Consider the following 19,818-nt stretch of genomic DNA (forward strand, 5'->3'; position numbering starts at 1 on the left):
AAATGAAAATCTTTTGGGTGAATCAAAAATTGGAAGAGGGAGGGGCTAACGAAAATGCAAAAATCTTTTTTTTTGAAAAAGTTTCACGTACATAACCACAAAACTTGGTACACGTGTTAATAATGTTAGGACGGTCCAAAAAGTCAATGAGGACTTTGACGTACAGTACGTCGTACAGGAAGGACACCAAGGAACGGCCATTTTTGGCGATATTGCACCAATGGTATTTGAACTTGTCCTAGTTCATCTAACCTTTTTAGCCTTTTTAATCTGCTTTTCCTCTTTTTGATTCATCTGGACTTCCTTTAATTCTCTTTTAATATTTTAATTTCTTTGGGTAGTTAAAGCTACATATTTCAGTATTTTCTTCAGTATTCCAGTGACTTTCCTCTGACCTCAGTGTTCCCTCCTCATCGACGACACTGGCGTCTCCAGACACTTCTGTATGAATGGCGCTATTTAAAGAAATAAAGTCTGAATTCACCATCTGTGAACGCATGAATCAAACGTGATGACAAATCAAATTAAGCTTCAACAAAGAGGCTTCACATCCGAGCTGAAGTTCGTCCAGAACGGCACCTGAGCGAGCGGAGATAAAGCAGACACACACACACAGCAGTGTCCTGTCCCTGTCCTGCAGCCACAGCGCCAGAGGAACGCGCATGTGTGTGTATTTGTGTGTGTCAGTGTAATGTATGTGGGGTGGCGACGGACGCACCCATCACCTGCCATCACTCAACACACACACACACACACACACACACTTGGGTCACGCCACTTAAAGTTGTTACAGTGAGATTGGGAGACATTCTTCTGCTCCAAACACACACACACTTCACATTCCACCGAGTGTATTCTGGGGTCCCACTCCCTGATCGTCCAACATATGTGAACGCACATACTGTATGCATACCACAAACACACACACACACACAGAGAGGGAGGAATAATCCAGAGGTTCCATTAGAACCGGAATCTGCAGCAGAATCCAAGTTCACGGCTCCAACACAAACTGAATTTTGAGGCTTCAATGCCTGACATTGTGTGAAGCTTCTGCTTCTGCCATGTAAAAAAAAAAAAAAGTTAAAGGAGGACGTCCAGATGTTCTGGTCACTTTCTCTCTCCCCTAAAAATCCACTCACTCTCCCCACACCAAACCCCATAGAGAAAATCAGTGATTTTAGCTCACAGTGGACACAGGAGCTGCTGGTCTACTGCTGCCTCGTGTGGTCACTTTGTGTCACTAAAGTGAATCTGAACGACATATTTCTAAGCCCGAATTTACAAAATAATACATTTGAATTTAGCGATGGAGGCAGCAGTGGATCAACGACTCCTGTGTTGCTGTGAAGTTAAAATCGTTGATTTTTCTATGGGGTTTGGTTTGGGAGAGTGACAGGTTTTACAAAGGTCAGTTTCGTGGTGTAAAAGTGTGTCTAACAGAAAGATAAAGACGTGAACATGTTGTAAACTTAAGCTGAGATAGATTTTATTGGGTGAGTATCTGGTTCTCAGCAGCACAACTTCATGCACTCAAGTTTTCTCCCTGCACCAAATCCCATTGAGAAAATCAGCGATTTTACAACACTGCAACACAGGAGCTGTTGATCCACTGCTGCCTCCATCACTAAGTTCAAATGTCTTATTCTGTCAGTTCAGAGTTTGAAAACCTTTGTTCAAATTAACTTTAGTAACATAAACTGACCACAAGAGGCAGCAGTAGACCAGCAGCTCCTGTGTCCACGTGAGCTAAAATCACTGATTTTCTCAATGGGGTTTGGTGTGGGAGAGTGAGTGGTTTAGAAACTTTCAGTTTCCTGTTGGAAAAGTCTGTCAAACACTGAGATATAGATGTGAACATGTTCTAAAGAGCCTGGAGCTGATAAAGAAAACCCTGAAATATTCCTTTAAAGTGCTGCGTTTGGCTTGTGAGGCTTTGATGTGACAGAGATGCTCGGAAGAACCACAGGAGGCGCCACCTCGTGAAAACACGAGCCCTGTTAGCAAATACAGATGACGTGTGTTTTGTTTTTCTCGTCTCAACTGACACTTCAAGGCTTCCGTACGTGTTTAGTTTCTATAGGAACGAGAGGAATCTTGAATAAAAACAACATTTCAACATCGAGCTTGTTTTCCTGTTTCTCTGGGCGTGTGTGGACACGTCTGAGCTCAGCAGCAGCAGCAGCAGCAGCAGAAGAAGAATTCCTCTGCATGAATCATGAATCATTCATTCATTCATGATCAGGTGATGACATCATCAACTGATCCACAGTCTGAGTCAGCAGCAGCAGAGAGTGAGTGTTTACAAAACACAGCCTCGTCCATCTCCCTGCAACTGGTACTGGTCTGACCAGGTAACCGCGGCGACCTCCGAACTTTCACCCAGAGGAATGTCAGGGGTCAGAATGTGACAGGTGCCGCCTGTCGAACCCGATCCCCGTCCAAAAACCTGATCCCTGTCAAAAACCTGATCCACGTCCGTCCTAATGTTCACTGCAGCATCTTCGCGGGACGCCGTTGTTTTTATGACATCATCGATGACTGACCTGACATTTCGATTTAAGGGGAAATGTGACTAATAGAGTTGATCAAATCTTTATGTTGGCAGGAAGCGGTGAAGCTGATGCCTGTTTTATGTTTGATTAAACACACACACACACACACACGCCTGTCTGAATGTGTGTGTGTTAGATTCTGATCATTTATCAGTCTTTTGACAGCGAGTCTGTTTAAACACACATGTCCAACTCAAACACACACAGATAAAAACACCCTCAATGGTCCTCTGGGACTCTCCAGCGTGTGCGTGTGCATGTGTGCATGTGTGCGTTTGGGATCTGGTGCAAACACAGACCTCGTCAACACCAGAAGTCTCCACAAAGACCATAATTCCACGATCGTTGTGGTCATTTTTAAAGTACTGACACAGTAATAATAATCTGAGGTGTGAGCGCCCCCTTATGCTGAGAACCAGGGACTCACTACCTCAGAATCTTCACCAGCGTAAGTCTTACGAAATCTTAAGAATACGATCACGTCATTATTTCACTTTTCCCAACAGAAACGGAGAAGTTTGTAAACCGCTCACTCTCCCTGCACCAAATCCCATAGAGCAAATCACTGATTTAACATCACAGCAACACAGGAGTTGTTGATCCACCGCTGCCTCCATCAGTAAATTCAAATGTCTCATTTTGCTAAATTCGGCATTTACAATCCGTCGTTCGGATTTACCTCAGTGACACAAAGTGACCACACGAGGCAGCAGCGGACCAGCAGCTCCTGTGTCCCTGTGAGCTAAAATCACTGCTTTTCTTAATGGGCTTTGGTGCAGGAGAGTGAGCGGTTTCCAAGCTTCAGTTTCCTGTTGGAAAAGTCGGTGTAACAGTGAGACAAAGACGTGAACAGGTTCTTCAGACGTCGTAGACTTAAGCTGACATGGATTTATTAGGGCGAGTCTTTTGTTAAGAAGCTAAATGTGTTGTCTTTTCTGCTGACAGCCGTGTTTTTCACTGACAACGTTCACTGATGCTCGTCATACTGGTTTCTCAGTATTGGAGGTGACATGCACCGCCCAGTCAGCATTAACTATGGCACAGAAGTGTCCCTTGTCAGGACCAGTAGTCCTCATGGACACCAAAACCTGGCAGAACATCATTTCTGAGGAACTAGTTCAAGTTTAGGACTGGGAGGTTAAGGTTAGGGTGAGACATTAACTAGTTATGGTTAAGGTTAGTGATAAGGCTATGCAGAGCCCTCAGAGGAATAGCTGCACAAACCTGTGTGTGTGTGTGTTAAATGTCCAGATAGTCGCTCTGTCTGCTCTAATGGGTTTACATAAAGGGTCGATAGATGCCACAGAGGTCAGACTATACTAAAAAAAAGAGCAATGTTAAGCCCTGACACACGCGCACACACACATGAGCAGAATCAATAAACCATGTGTGCTCTAATGCATTAAGTCAAAAAAAGCCAAATCCTGCTCCTGATCTGAGAGTAATCCATTACTTTTTTTCTGCTGCTGCTGCACGTCCTCAGCTCTGCAGCATCACCTGGCCTACATTAACACACACACACACACACACACACACAGTTAGGTAACTGCTGTCTCACACAGCGTGGGTACAAAGATGATATGGAGGAGGGTTTTTTGTTTCTCTCCTATAGAGAATGTAGGTCAGTCTGTGGAGGAGAATGCGGGTCTTGGTCCTGGTCCCGCAGTGGATCAATCAAAGCGAACACACCCACTCACTCACTCTCTCTCTCTCTCTCTCTCTCACACACACACACACACACACACACACACACACACACAAACCACTTGTCATCCAGCTTAAAACAATAGACGGGTCTAATAAATTTGCTCTACTGCAACACTTTAAACCGCGCGTGTACATCACGCGCGCGCTCACATGGTATATTCTCATGCTATAAATTCACCCTCTCATGCATTTCCTCTTTCTACTCTCACACACACACACACACACACACACATCCTGCCTCTTGTTTCACCACAGACACGCAGATGCTGCTGATTCAACAGACGCACAGCCGCGCCGCGCGCGCACAGAGGCTCATACATCTATGCATCCATCACAGTCTAGACTCTCAGAGACACAGTATCCTGTCAGAGTCTGCAGTGAGCGCTGTGCTGTTCAGCAGCTGTCGGACTTTTATCAATGAGCCGCTGCTGCTGCTGCTGCTGCGGATCATTTTTACGCACAGGCGCCGCCGGAGCGTCTGCAGCCAAACCCTCCACCATCACCTACAACCGTGACCAGAGCAGTCCCCACGTGACAGCAGCTCCTCACTCACTCACTCACTCACTCATTGGTCTTTTACCTGGACACAAAGTGCATTGTCCTCGCCGCTGCGCGCTGCGGCGCCGGGAGCTGCAGCATTTTGCCGCCGAGCAGGACGCGTCCGCTCATTGTCGTCCTCACACACGCGCGCGCGCGCGCTTCACGCTGCAGCTGCTGCTTAGATCCTGTGTGACATATCCAGGCGGAAGCACGAGAGAGAGGAAGCCGGGGAAGTGGAGAGGAGTCCGCGGTCCAGACTCAAAACTGCTGCTGATCATAAAACTCACCACCGACGATCCGCCTGCTCGAGTCAGCAGCGTCTGACTGACTGAGCCTCCGCGGCGCTGCAGTGCCTCCGCTGACACTCCCCCCTCTCTCTCACACACACACTCACAGGGAGGGAGAGAGAGAAAGGCAACACCCCAAATTCCTCCTCCTCCTCCGTTTCACTGATCGCGACCAGCTGTGTCTTCTCCAAAAAAGCGCACAGAAGCTTTTGACGCTCATTGAGCCGCAGAAGAAGCGCGCAGTCATCACATTCTGCGACATCACCACACACAGACACACACACATACACGTGCGCTTCATTCATAGTGGGGACCCTCATAAATATAGTGCATTCACTAAACCATTAACCTAACCTTAACCATTACAACTAAGTGCCTAAACTTAACCTTTACCCTGACCCTAACACCAGGTCTTAACCTCCTGAAAAAGGCCCTTTAAAGAAGTGAGGATCAGCTAAAATGTCCTCCTGTCTGGTTCTGGTCCTCACAAAGCCACAAATACAAGAACACGCACACGTCTCTGCATTGACTTCCATTCATTTGGAAATCAGAGTAAACAAGTTCAGGATTGCAAGATGGCTGACACTCGTACAAACACGACAACACGACAACCTTTACCGTCAAATATTATTTCACATTTCTACTACATAGGCGACCCAGTTTTAATAGACATTCATCTTTCCAACGGTGAAATATTCCTTTAACCCTCTGCCCTTAGAATCGCTGGTCCTTAGACCATCAGTCCTTAACCCTCTGTCTCTAGACTCTCTGTCTCTACACCCTCTGTCCTCAGACCCTCTGTCCTTAGACGCTCTGTCCTTAGACCCTCTGTCCTTCAACCCTCTGCCCTTAGAATCGCTGGTCCTTAGACCATCAGTCCTTAACCCTCTGTCTCTAGACTCTCTGTCTCTACACCCTCTGTCCTCAGACCCTCTGTCCTTAGACGCTCTGTCCTTAGACCCTCTGTCCTTCAACCCTCTGTCCTTAGACGCTCTGTCCTCACATCAAACACAAGAAGAAGCAGAAGAAGAAGATGACACCAGAGAGGGGCGGGGCTATAACATCATCGTTACTAAGTGTATGTATGTTTATTTTTAACAGCTATTACATGAGAAAACTGTAAGAATTGCTAGATTTTGAAGATCAATATCATTTGAAGGACGTTAAACCCAGTGAAATATATTTGTTGATATAAAAGTTTACATTAATGTTTATAAATGTGACACAATTTATTAGATACATGTGAATATCTGTCTTTATAGCAGTGAACGGTCTTTAAATGACTCCAGTGTTTCTGTTGTAACACAGTGTGTATTGGCCAGTGGAGACTCTCTCTCACAGAGAGTGGGTATCATGTGTCCACCCACTGAGTGTCTGCCCACTCGCAAGTGTTTAAACACTGAGAGAGTGGACCCCAGTGAATAAACAAGTCTGTTCTAATAACTGAAGTGAGAGAGAGAGAGAGACAGTGACGGGCAGTCACAGGAGAGACGATTAACACCGACAGTGTCAGTAACGACGGAGAAGAAGAGAGACGAAGAAGAAGAGAGAGAGAAATAAAGAGATTATACAAATCACCCACAGAGAGAAGAGACAAGAGGAGATCATTAACACAAACTCTTTTTAAGTGCAGAGGGAACAAAGGCAGGATTCTTCGGGGGACTGACTGTGTGTGTGTGTGTGTGTGTGCGCGTGTGTGTGTGTGTGTGTGTGTGTGTGTGTGTGTGTGTGTGTGTAGTGGGGTCTGACTGGCACACTGATGTGCAGGTGTGTGAAGACTCTGCCATCGCTGTTTCCTACGTTACTTATAATAAGAAAGCAAAACAGTTTCAGTTTCTCTCACACACACACACACACAAGCACACACACACACTCACACACACACACACACACACACTCTTTCTCTCTCTCTCACACACAAAAACAACTAAATCCAAAAAGAAATCCATCATATGTTCAAACTGTGTTTGTACAAACCAAACTCCATAGAGAAAATCACTGATTTAAGCTCACTGTAACACAGGAGCTGCTGGTCCGCTGCTGCCTCGTGTGGTCACTTTGTGTCACTAAGGTACATTTGAGTACCATTTAAGATGCTGAATTTACAAAATGACACATTTGAACTTAGTGGTGGAGGCAGCAGTGGATCAACAACTCCTGTGTTGTTGTGATGTAAAAATAACAGATTTTCTCTATGGGGTTTGGTGTGGGAGAGTGTTCAGTCTAGAAATGGACATAAACGTCAGGTTTCCCCATTGCAAAAGTCTGTCTAACAATGAGATAAAGTGGTGAACATGTGCTTAGACATCAGGTGACGTAGATTTGTATTCAGTTTTTCCCCTTGTGTCCCTCACTGAGCACGTCCTGCAGCTGTGACTCACAAAAACACTGAACTACCCCTTTAACTTCCATCCAAGTTTCTGGAAAGAGGATCTGGACAGACTTTAGTCCAGACATCCACCCCCATGTCTGCTTATCTGACTCACAGCTATACTCTTCTTTTCACTCACTATATCAAGGACCACACTGTGTGTGTGTGTGTGTGTGTGTGTGTGTGTAATTAGGTGGTGATGCAACTGTAATGACAGTGTAACAGGAAAGGTCATCCATGTGACCCTGGGAACCTGTCCCTCGTCTGCTGATGAAAGAGACAAGAGACCTGGGAAAACTCACCCGCCCCCACCCCCTTATCAGGAACACACACACACACACACACACACACTTCACTTCCTCCCTGTCGTGTATCAGTGTGCTATCTCTTTATACCACAACACTCTCTCACTTCATGTTTGTTTAAAAATAAACACCTGTACACGCTGACAGTAAACGGTCTCTGCACGGCAAACGTTCAGAGGAATAAACGGCACAACAAACTGTTTGTTTGTTTTTCTTTAAGCAAATAAATGATCACATGAATGGAAGAAGAAACAGGTGAAGTCCCATAAAAAAAAGATGTCTTCAGACGTGAAACCTGGATCACTTCCCGAAATCGGGATAGAAGAAGAAGCGACTAGATATCAAATCAAGATCTGTTTCTATTTGTTTTTAATTCATTTATTAACATATGTTATCATGTTTTAAAGTATTTTCCATGTACAACTGCTTAGATTAAATCTCCAAAGTGGAGATGAAACAGTTCATATCTTTGCTTGTTAGTTTAGCATCATGTTGTGAGCAGTGCCACACTTCCTGAGCCAAGTTTTAATCTTAATATTGAAATAATTGTAAGAATTGTAAGTCTGGGTTGCCAAGTTTGAAGATAAATATCCTTGGAATTATCTACAGAGATATCACAAAAAAGAAAAAGAGTGGAATAAAGTCTGTGAGGAAGTCTATCTCCACTCTTCACATTCAGCGAGTCTTAGATCACCGGCCCGTTAGCTCAGCATCAACAAACCGGACGACTATTTCACAACGACACACTTGAGACTGAACATCAAAGCCTGAAGGTTCCACTCTGAAAAGTTTCTCTGCTGCTTATTTTGAAGGACCCTTCAGGCATGGACCAACATCTAATGAGGCCCCTGCCTGGAGAGGACGCTCTTCTGGAGGTCCACACTCTGCCGAGGACAATGACAAGAAAGAGAACTTGACTTCAAAGATGCTTCCTCTTTTGGAATATGGCTGTCAACAGATTCCCCCGCAGCCCACGGGCCTCCTGGGTAAAATAATGACGGTAGGGTACATTGTCGGGAGCGCTGGTGTCACACAGGGAGGGGTGAGATTAAGAGATGGCGTAATGAGGAGAACAGGAAGGGAATGACGGTGACGGGAGGCCCCCGAGAAAAGTGTGTGACTAATGTCCAAACGGCTCCAGAGAATAACACGGTGGGAGTCAACGGGAGGCAGAGAGGTTAAGTCTTATGCGCATTACAAACCCCCGTCACCACCCCACCCCCCACTGTGTGTGTGTGTGTGTGTGTGTGTGGAGCATAGATTTGGGATGGCTTCACTCAAAAGCTTCTAAAAAAGCCCGTCCTGAATCAAGCAATTTCATTTACCCCCTGTAGGAGCGAAGAATGTACTGAAGGCCCTACAGAGGTAAAGGGTGTGAGGAGGTGTGTGCTTGTATTTGTCACCTCTTGAGGACCAAGACTGACCTTATCAGGTCCAGAAGTCCCCATGGAGACCAGAACCTGAGGCAGAACCTCATTTCTATAGGAGCTGGACAGGTTTAGGGCTAAGATTTAAAGTTAGGGTTAGTAATGGTTAAGGTTAGGGATAAGGCTTTGGAAGTCCTTAAAAGAATAGCTGTGTGAACCTGTGTGTGTGTGTTGTGGGTGTGGCAGACTGGTTTTTCACCGTGGGAACATCTGAATAATGACCATTTCCTCAAACGTCTCTCAGAAGCTGCTCTCAGATCAGTCCAGACATGTCCCTGAACTTGTCTGGAGAAGTGAACTGGTTTGATCTCAACACAAATGTCCTGCAAAAACTTTTTCCTGCCAGTTTCCAAGAGAAAATCTTAGGGAAAAACTAATTCCACTCGAGGCCACACTCAGGAAATCTCTGGAACATTCAGAGAAAGCCGAGTGACCCGGAGCTCTTCCATGTTCAGCCCAGGCTCCACCCCTCTTCTGAGTGTTTAGGAAACTTTCCTGCTGTTGTGAACCTGAACCCTAACTTTTACTCTGAGCTGGGGCTGAAGGGAACATCTTTTAGGGGAAAATCCCCAAAACCTGGAAACCCAGCCGCCTTCCCCAGGTGGTGTTGAGGGAAAAGACCCAGGTTCAGATTTTGTGGAAGTTGGAAAACCTCAGATGAACATCCCAAAACCTGGGAAACAATCCCTCTTCTTTGAGTTGGGTTTGAAGGAATTAAATGATTTTAATAATCCCAGAAATTAGTAAACCGACGACTTTACTCAGGCTGGGATTGATGGGAAATTGGAGGGTGGATCCAAAAAACCTGGAAATTCCGTCACTTTCCCTGAGCTAATGTTGCAGGAAAAATATCAGGTTGAAATCCCATGAACAGTAATTAATGGAAAATCTGAGGTGGACATTCCAGACTTTGGAAAAGCTTCAACCACCTTCCCAGGGCTGGGGTTGCAGAGGAAATCTGAATTCTTTAGGAATTATTTGAGGCTAATATCCCAGATATTAAAAAATCATTCACCTTCCATTGGCTAAGGCTTAAGGTGGATCCGAAAATCCTGGAAAGCCAGACACTTTCCGTCTGAGATAACCCAGAATTTGGAAAACCTTCTAGGATGAAAGGAAAATTCTCCGGTGAACATCCAAAAAACAACCATCGTCTTTGAAAACCACTAACTTCTCAAAATTGGGATTGAAGAAGGTGCTACAGATATTAAGAAATGTGTTGCTATTTCATTTTCCACTGTAAAACTTCCTCCTCATTGTCCAGGAGAAATGAACTGAATCCTTCCTCCTAAATCTCCAAAGTGAAAGTGTGTTGATGGAATGATGTCAGTCTCCGTGGTTCATATGTGGACGTGTTGCTTTAGCGCCACGTTTAACCGTCACTTGTTGTTTTTTAGGTCACTTCCCTCGTTTCATGTGCTCTGCAGGTCAAGTGTGACTCTGTCATAACGAAGCAGATTGAAAACAGCTCGGGGGACGAACGGGGATCCGTTTTCTTTTTCCCTTAAAGGAAGCCGGGGTGAAATTGGTCATCGGGCAAAGGTCGCGACATCTTGACCTCTGTAAGTCAAGAAGCTTCGCTCACACGCACACTCGCCGACTACGCTTATTTCCACTGTGCGCTCGCTTTGTTGACATGGTAACGCATATCCCTCTGAACTATGTGGGGGTCTGACACATGTACACAGACGGTCACCATAACCCCCCTGGCCACGCCCCCTTGTCCTTGCAGACTGCTGACCAAGTCGCTGAGTTCTCTTATTCTTTTCCAAACCTGCCATAAGAGGAAGCCGAGGATTAACGAGGATTAAATTGAAGCGTCTCCACAGGGATTTACCAGGATTCGGAATAAAGTAGGAGGGGTGTGTGTGTGTGTTGGGGGGGGGGGACGGGGGGGGTTTGCACGCAGGGAACAGTAGCTTTGTCAGTGGTGTTGGTTTGTGGTGGTGAGTGAATGAATTTCAAGGCCTTCAAGAAAGAGAGAGTCATGAGATGTTTTTCTCAGACGTGAAAACTGGAAAACTGAGTTTGCCTTTTATGTACCGTAAAAATAGAGCAGCAGGAATACTCAGACAAGTGCTGTATTCTCACGCTGACATTTACTAAAGATCAGACTCGGGAACGTCCGGAAATCGGGTCTACAGTTTGCTGTTTACGTTCAGTGAAAGCAGCTGCGACGTTATTTGTGTCAAAAGCGTCCACAACGGTGTTGTGTGACATTTAGTAAATGTTAGATTATTGAACGGGCAGGAGAATTGTCGCATAAAATAAATTGGGTCTACAGTTCGATTTTCCACGTATGAATGCAACTGTAGGTCGTCTGGGTCAAATACGTTCACACGCCGTGAAAAGTTAAGGAAAATGTCCAAAATATTCAGTTTGGGGGAAATTTCTGAAACATTCAGGTGAGGGGAGGAGCATTTCTTGTAGTCTGGATGTTTTCCGGAGGTTTGACTAATGGACAATTCAAGAAAATGTGTATATTAACATTTCCCTTCTCACATACAGCCTCTCCATACAGTTTTTGGGAAAGTGGCTGGACTTAAGTGTAGGTCTGAAAGTTTGGGAATAGGAGGGGAAGAGGATTGAAGGTTCACTGAAAAGCAGCAGAGAAAACATCACATTTCTTCATTTTGCCAACTTTTTTTTTGTTTCTTCCTCTTTCCAAATCCAAATGTGGGAAAATCTGTCTGCAGGATTTAAGTGAATTTCCCAGGCCTCTGTCCAGAACATGTGTTTGTTGCTCAACATTGGGCTGTTTCACAATAACGGAGTGGGTCATAGTCAAACTAAACACATCCACGGAGGGAAACAGGAGGAGACGTCCAAACTGCTCCTGCAATAATTCATTCCTCTGACTGAGTGTGAGATAGTGAGATGAAAAAGAGATGAATACATACGAGTTGTAAAAGTAAAACAAAAAGCAAATGTATTAAAGCTCTGCTCAGTTAACGGGCAAACACTAGGTCAACTTTAAGCTTCAAAACTATACTTCAAGTCATGTTTTATTACAACATAAGTCATTTTTTGGAACGTCGCAAACATTATTTTATTCCTCTTATTCCTATTCCTTAGATAGATAGATAGATAGAATCCTTGTGTTCCACAGACAAATGACAAACACTACTACTAATAATAGTAATAATAAAAGCATGAGGCTGATCAGTAGAGAAGTATCAACACAACACATGAGGTCATTGTTCTCAGTGAAACAGAAGGTGTCGAGAGCTTTTTCCACAACTGTAAATCCTCCTACAGCCCCATATGTTGCTCTAAATCCTCTGATGTGTGTGTGTGTGCCACACAAACATAGTAATAACAATAATAATATCATTGTTGTCCATAAGCCACTTCCTGCTGTTACAGCTGGACCCGCTGACATCATCTCGACGAAGAACAGACAAACGATTATGTTAAATAAATAAAAAGGATCTAAGACCTAAAATAAATGTAAATAACCTTTAATGTACGTGAGTCATTAATGTTTAACTCAAAATGAAACTGAGTAATATTCACATGATTCATGTTGATGTGATCATGGTGAATGGCTCTGATTAGTGAGGAAAACCTTGTGTGTGTGTGTGTGTGTGTTGGGTGTTCCCTCCACTGTTTTGCTCACACGTGCTGGAACAAAAGAGTGATCCTCCTCCTCCTCCTCCTCCCCCTCCTCCTCCTCCCGAGCCCACTTCCCTACTTAATGACAGTAAAACTAATTGATTACACGCTGCAGTGAGCAGACAGTACCAGCAGAGCGGCGCTTGCAGAATTCAGAGCAGGTAGAGCAGCAACAGCCATGCGTCCGTCGCCCTCCTGAAGTGAACACACTAACACCCCATCACCCCCCCCCGCCTCAATCTGCCGCTCATCAACTTTTCATGTGACCCATCGCAGCGTTACTGACTCACACTGTCACTGTGACAAAGACAAGGACAGAGGGAAACGCGTGGAGGCGTAATCTTACATCTGATCACATTAAGGTAAGTGTTTTCAGATCACATGCTCGGTCTGATGAACGCGGACCAACAGGGTGGTCCCAATTCGGTCAAAGGTCAAGGGCCGGGCCCCTGAGCGACGTGTGCAAATAAAACTCATTCTAATTCTATTAGGGCTGAATATTTGGGATATCCAATATCCAAGATTCTTCTTAGGCCAAAACTTGATTTTTTTGGTCCATATATTTCTTATTTTTTAAATATTTGTTTTGGTTATATTTTTCCCACCAGTTACATGGCCAATTCCCCTTCAGGAAGGGCTGCCTCTTTAATAAAGTTTATGTGTAAATTAAATACATGAAACATTATTATCATTAGTAAACAAAAAAAACAAAACCTATTTTTTGGATGAAAATTAATAATTTAAGTTTGAGTGATTTGCAACGTTTATGACAAAATTAAGTCATCCTTGATTAATAAATAATACTTGTCTGAGTTGGGCCGATTAATCACTCTACCTGTAAACTCAAAACTTCAAAAGATACAGCCTTCAAAGCTCAACAGACTATCTGAAGTAATTACAGCATAGTCCAGCAGAGGGCACTGTGGTCACAGCTTGGCCGTAGATCCGCTTTGCCCTCTTGGATCATCAAAAAATATATTTTTTTAATTTTAGCTCTAATCCACCCTTTAAAACATGTCAATTATGTCTTGTGTGTGTGTGTGTGTGTGTGTGTTTCTCTATTTTGTCCACTAGATGGTGTCAGAGTCACAGAATTAAGCTCAACTATCTCTGTGGTTGTGAGAACAATCATTCTCATCCCAGTTTTGACCCTAAAACCAAGTAAGGACCCTCAAAAAGCTGAGGATTTCTAAAATGTCCCCACAAAGACAACATGTCCCCATAACAGTGTTTGAAAATCAATGTTTGTCCTCAAAACATTATAAATATGTGTACAGACATACACAATTTAGAAATCTGTTCAATAAATGACAGATGAATGGATAGATAGATAGATAGATAGATAGATAGATAGATAGATAGATAGATTGATAGCAAACTACCTAAATATAATGATAGCTACTAGCTAACTAATGGTAAATACTAGGTAACTAATGATAGATACTAGCTAAATATAATGATAGATAAATACTAGCTAACTAATGATAGATACTATCTAAATATAATGATAGATAAATACCAGCTAACTAATGACAGATACTAGCTAAATATAATGATATATAAATACTAGCTAACTAATGATAGATACTAGCTAAATATGATGATAGATAAATACTAGCTAAATATAATAGATAGATAGATAGATAGATAGATAGATAGATAGATAGATAGATAGATGATAGATAGATAGATAGATAGATGATAGATAGATAGATAGATAGATAGATACACTAGACTGTATATATATATGTACAACATAAAAACATTTCACTTCTATTAAAAACTTCCTCTTCAGTTTAAAAACAAACATTTCTCACTTCTGCTTTTCAATTAAAAAAACACTTTACTCAGTTCACTCTGAATGTGTGCAGCAGGGAATTCACTGTGTTTGTCTTTTCATAATTCAGGCATGTTGATGCAGCGGGGGCCAGATCTGTCTCGCTTTGTTACCGTGGCAACGCTGTGTTTAACTAATGGGAGGCAACGCTCGTCCACCAACAAAACAAAAGCGAGCGTCTGCTGCGTCCAGTCGTCCAGAAAACACGACACGTGCTCGTCTTTGTGTCTCTGTGTGTGTGTGTGTTCCTGTATTTGTGAGGACCTTTTCTGTCATAAACACATGTGGTCAGGTTAAGGTTAGTGTTAGTCATTAACTGCTTGATTCAGGTTAGGGATGAGGCTTTGTTTAGTCTGTTTAGAAAAACTGCACAATCATTCAGACGTTCACAGGAAACAGATCACTGACACACACACACAGGCTCCTGACTGTGTGTGTGTGTGTGTGTGCGTTTACTGTAAATGTAAACATTATTCATGTTCATACAATGACACAACAGTGAGTCACAGTGAGGCCTTCAGTGACTCGCACTCTGTTCATCCATCCATACGTTTAACCCTTTCATCTTTGACTGTTTTCAATAAAAATGAGAATTATAATCCCAGACAAAGAACATTCCATGAGTGAGTGAGTGTGTGATGTATAATTCATGTGGGGAAATCCTCTCTATCATACACACACGTATGACCTCTGTGTGACCTCTGTATAACCGGGGGGGGCGGTGCCTCCATGTATGATTCATGAGAATGTGTAATAAATCATGAGATTATCGTCAGTAATCCAGCGTGAGGCCACTTCAAATCGTGAAGAGACGAGCAAGAAGGAAGAGAGGAAACAGCAGCAGCAGCAGCTGGAGTCTGCCCTCTAGTGGTGAAAGTGTGTTACTGTGAGGCTTTTACCACATGGACTCCAAAAAGTGTAAAAAAACAAAAATCAGACTTATAACATAAGTTATCACAGATACATGATCTGCAGTAAATATGAAGTAAATGAGAAAAAATGTGGTTATGATAAAAAATAAAATGATAAAACAAGACAGAAAAACTGATTTTATCCCAATTTTCTCTCTTTTTTATTCCAACCAGAAATGAATGTTTTTGTCTGCTTTTTTGTCTCGTTTCACACAAAACAACACAAACTGCAGGATTCAACCACAGAGACACAAACTGTGTCGCAACCAACTTCCTGCTGCGTTTCTGTGGTTACCATGGAGACATCAAACTGCAGCCAGCACTGGATATTTTTTTGTTTTTTTTTAGTTTGGTTACCCACAGACACACACAGACACACACAGACACACACACACACACACACACACAGAGGTTGTAATGAGCTCATGTGTTTGTCTTTGCTGTTCAGAGTCGCTCACTGAAACCCGAGGCTCGATGTGAAACCGACCGACGACTATTTGACTGTTGTGTCATAAAACTTCTCGCCGCACGTTTTCCAAAACTAACGGAACAAAGTCCAGAGGAAACAAATCAGCGCCATCGCCGACAAAATCTCAACACTTAACAGCTGAAATAGAAACTTTTAATCTTAAACTTGACATTTTTGGCCTCGCCGGTGAAACAGTGACACCATTAAAGTTTTTATTGATCTTAAGTGAAGTGTTTTTTTTTCACAAACACTAAGATCAGATTCTTTTATGCTTTTCAAGTCATTATTCATGTGTTTGAAACAGGTGAAGCTCATGTCCAGTTATTTGCGATAATTATTTAATCGTGAAATGTTATCGTTGTGGTTTTGTTGTACAAATGAAAATGTTCTATATCAGAGTAAATAACACACAGAGCAGCTGTTTGTCTACAGACTGATGCAGAAAACACTGTCAATCAAAAACTGGCTCCGCCTTCCAGACACTTCCTCCAATCAGCATGCAGAAGCCCAACGTCTGTGCTTATCCACTGCTCCATTGACTCCCAGAAACTACTAATAAAATAACTACTAAACCTACTAAACTACCAGTAAAACAACTAGTAAAAACCTACTACCAAAACTATTACTGAACTACTACCAAAACTACGAAACTACAACTAAAACTACTAGAACCAAGACGCCCCATTGACTCCCAGAGAAGCTGAGCTTCAGTGGAAGTCACTTCTTTTTTTTTTGCCGCATTTGTCCAACCAGCGTTGAGTTCACCGCAGTGAAAAAACCCTATTCTGTGCCATCCCATAGATCAGCGGTCCCCCAACGGACCGGTTTAATGTCAGACAATGTTTTCACGGACCGGTCTTTAAGGTGTGGCGGATAAATACAACAAAATAAAATGATTTTCTTTCCGAGCGGCATTAAAACTGTTATTTTCTAACTACAACAATACACGCTGAAGTACATTTTCACTGTTTTTAAAAAATAGCTGTTTCTGTGTGGGTGGAGCCAAACACTCAAACAAAACAAACAAACAAACAAACAACTCTCCTCATGACCTCTGAAGAGAAAAAACATCTCACAAACACACAGAACATCATGTTTTTGAGTCACAATGTCGTTGTTGTCATCCACACATTCCAGGTCAGTGTTTGTTCCTGTGTTCAGCTGTGTGTGTGTCTAGGTATTACTAATGTTGTGGGGACCTAAACCTGTTTACACAGTCACATTATGGGGACTTGTCTTCCTTGTGGGGACAAAAAGTCCCCACAACGTAAATGACTACATTTTAAGGTGAAGATATGTTTTAAGGTAAGGATTAGTAGTAAATGTGGTTAAGGTTAGAGTAAGTCTCCAGGAAATGAATGTAAGTCAATGCAATGCAATGTCCCCATAAGTCACGAATGTCGAACGTGTGTGTGTGTATGTGCGTGTGTGTGTGTGTGTGTGTGTGTGACAAGAAAGCAACAAATCCACAGATTAGGAGCCTAAAATCACATAAAACAGCTGTGACTCGACCAGTGAAAACTCTCTGAGTCTCACTCTGAAATCTTTGGACGAGCAGAAATCATCATCTCACTCTGACCGATCACACGCTGGAAAACACACACACACACACAGATGGCGTGTGTGTGTGTGTGTGTGTGTGTGTGTGTGTGTGTGTGTGTCAGAGCCAACGCTGCGAGCGCTCCCTCTGCATGAAGACCCACTGACAGAGCTGCAGGTTCTGAGCTCAATATAACAGCAGCAGCAGCAGCAGCAGCAGCAGCCTGTGACATCACTCTCAGGCTCTGCCACAGGCTGTTTCCTGGCTGCAGGGGGCGCTGCAGCTGCCAGAGTCAAGTCACACACAATGAAGTTGTGGTGGAGAAGCTTTCTGCAGGATTTTTACACTCATGTAGCAGCTGCAGATCAAACCAACTCAGCGTATCCAGGGTTTACAAAATAAAGAACAGGACATACCCGTTGCCCAGATCATCGTCGTCCTCGTCCTCGTCCTCGGTCGGGCTCTTCCCGCCGAGGTCACTGTCGCTGAGGTAGTCTCCCTTCAGCAGGGGCGCATCTGTGACGTCCAGCGCCTCAATGAGGTGGATGCGGGACGAGTTCAGGCTGATCCGGAGCGGGACGTGTTCCGCCTGCGTGTTCCCCGTGGACGGGGCGTCGCCGGCCTGCAGGCGGGGACTGGCCTGACCGTGGCGCCACGACAACGGGGACGAGCGATTCGAGAGGCTACAGACGGAGAAGGCGGCGGCTTCGTCGCTGTCGTAGCATGTGTTTGCCTCCACGCAGCTGCGGGACAGAGGACAAGATGTTGACATAACATGAGATACGAGAGACACTTTTAATCTCACCTGATAAAAATCTAGGTCAGCGTAAGTCTGCGATATCTTGACAACACGTTTGCGTCTTTATCGCACTGTTAGACTTTTCCAACAGCAAACTGAAGTTTTGTAAAACCACTCACTCTCCCACACCAAACACCATAGGGAAAATCAGTGGTTTTAGCTCACGGTTGACACAGGAGCTGCTGGTCTACTGCTGCCTCGTGTGGTCACTTTGTGTCACTGCAGTCAACTGAACAGAGATTTTCAGATGCCGAAGTGACAAAATAAGACATTGGAACTTAGTGATGGAGGCAGCAGTGGATCAACAACTGTCAACAGCTCCTGTGTGCTGTGACGTTAAAATCGTTGATTTTCTCTATGGAGTTTGGTGTGGGAGAGATAGCGGTTTTACAAAGTGACGCAAACTTCAATTTCCGTTTAGAAAATGCATAATACAGCAAAATAAAGTGGTGAGCATGTTCTTTAAGACATTGTAGACTTAAACTGGAGTAGATTTCCTTTGTATCAACAACTCACACACTCAATACAAATACCTGTAACTATACTTTTTTACTGCGTGGACATGAAACTCAATCACCCATAAAGATCGCGACGATCGGAAACCATAGAGGTTTAGTTTGTAGAGCAAACTTCCGTACGTCCTCCACGAGGACACGAGGGAGTGATTCAAGGTTACTACACGACAATAAAAGTGTGAATGGTGAAGGAAACGTTCTCCAGCGGGGAACCATCTGTGAGAGGCGGAGGATTTATATACACGACAGGAGACGTATGGACGGGAAACTGTCAAGGACAAAACCAGGAGACGCTTGGTCCACTCCAGTTCAGTCCAGTCCAGGACAGGACAGGAAGCAGAGGAAAGAGGGACAGGACACAGAGACACAGGGACACACAGAGACAGACACTCTCACATGCGATTAATCAGAGGAATATTGTGTTTCTGGTTCTTTGAAAGAATGAGATTTGAGTCACTTTTAGGAGCTGGTTTTGCTTCAGGCTGAAGAGAAACTGACATTAACAGTCACCACTGATCCTGCAGGAACACTGTTGTGGATCACGCACACACACACACACACACACACACACAAACACACACAGACACACACACACACCCTTAACAAATGAACACTGTCAATAAAAACTCAACTGCTGCTCTTTGATTTCAACGACTTCTGTTGTTTGCTCTTCCTTAATTCAACTGTTTCACCGTGTGTGTGTGTGTGCGCGTGTGCACGCGCGCGTGTGTGTGCGTGTGTGTGTGTGTGTGTGTGACTCACCTGTGGCTCAGCTGCACCCCCCTCAGACTGGTCATGGTTTCCTCCAGGTTTTGTCGAAGGTCCAGGACGTTTTGCACGGTTCGCTTCCTCTGGGACTCTGGGTCTGCAAACACACACACACACACACACACACACACACACACACACACACACGCACACACACAGCTGTTAGCTGACT

General features: G+C 43.9%; 1 protein-coding gene across 5 annotated transcripts in view; it reads right to left on the reverse strand.

Annotated features, from left to right (window-relative positions):
* The window catches only part of LOC131468115 (neuron navigator 1-like), an 85,343-nt gene that overhangs the window by 36,935 nt on the left and 28,590 nt on the right, over window positions 1–19,818 (reverse strand). For all 5 annotated transcript variants that reach the window (XM_058642025.1, XM_058642023.1, XM_058642022.1 and 2 more), the window contains 2 exons: window positions 19,641–19,743; window positions 17,981–18,307 (listed from right to left, as the gene is read on the reverse strand). In XM_058642025.1, the coding sequence (XP_058498008.1) occupies window positions 17,981–18,307; window positions 19,641–19,743 (430 nt within the window). The remainder of the gene's footprint in view (window positions 1–17,980; window positions 18,308–19,640; window positions 19,744–19,818) is intronic.

Source organism: Solea solea, chromosome 11, assembly GCF_958295425.1.
Source record: "Solea solea chromosome 11, fSolSol10.1, whole genome shotgun sequence".
Classification (NCBI taxonomy): Eukaryota; Metazoa; Chordata; class Actinopteri; order Pleuronectiformes; family Soleidae; genus Solea; species Solea solea.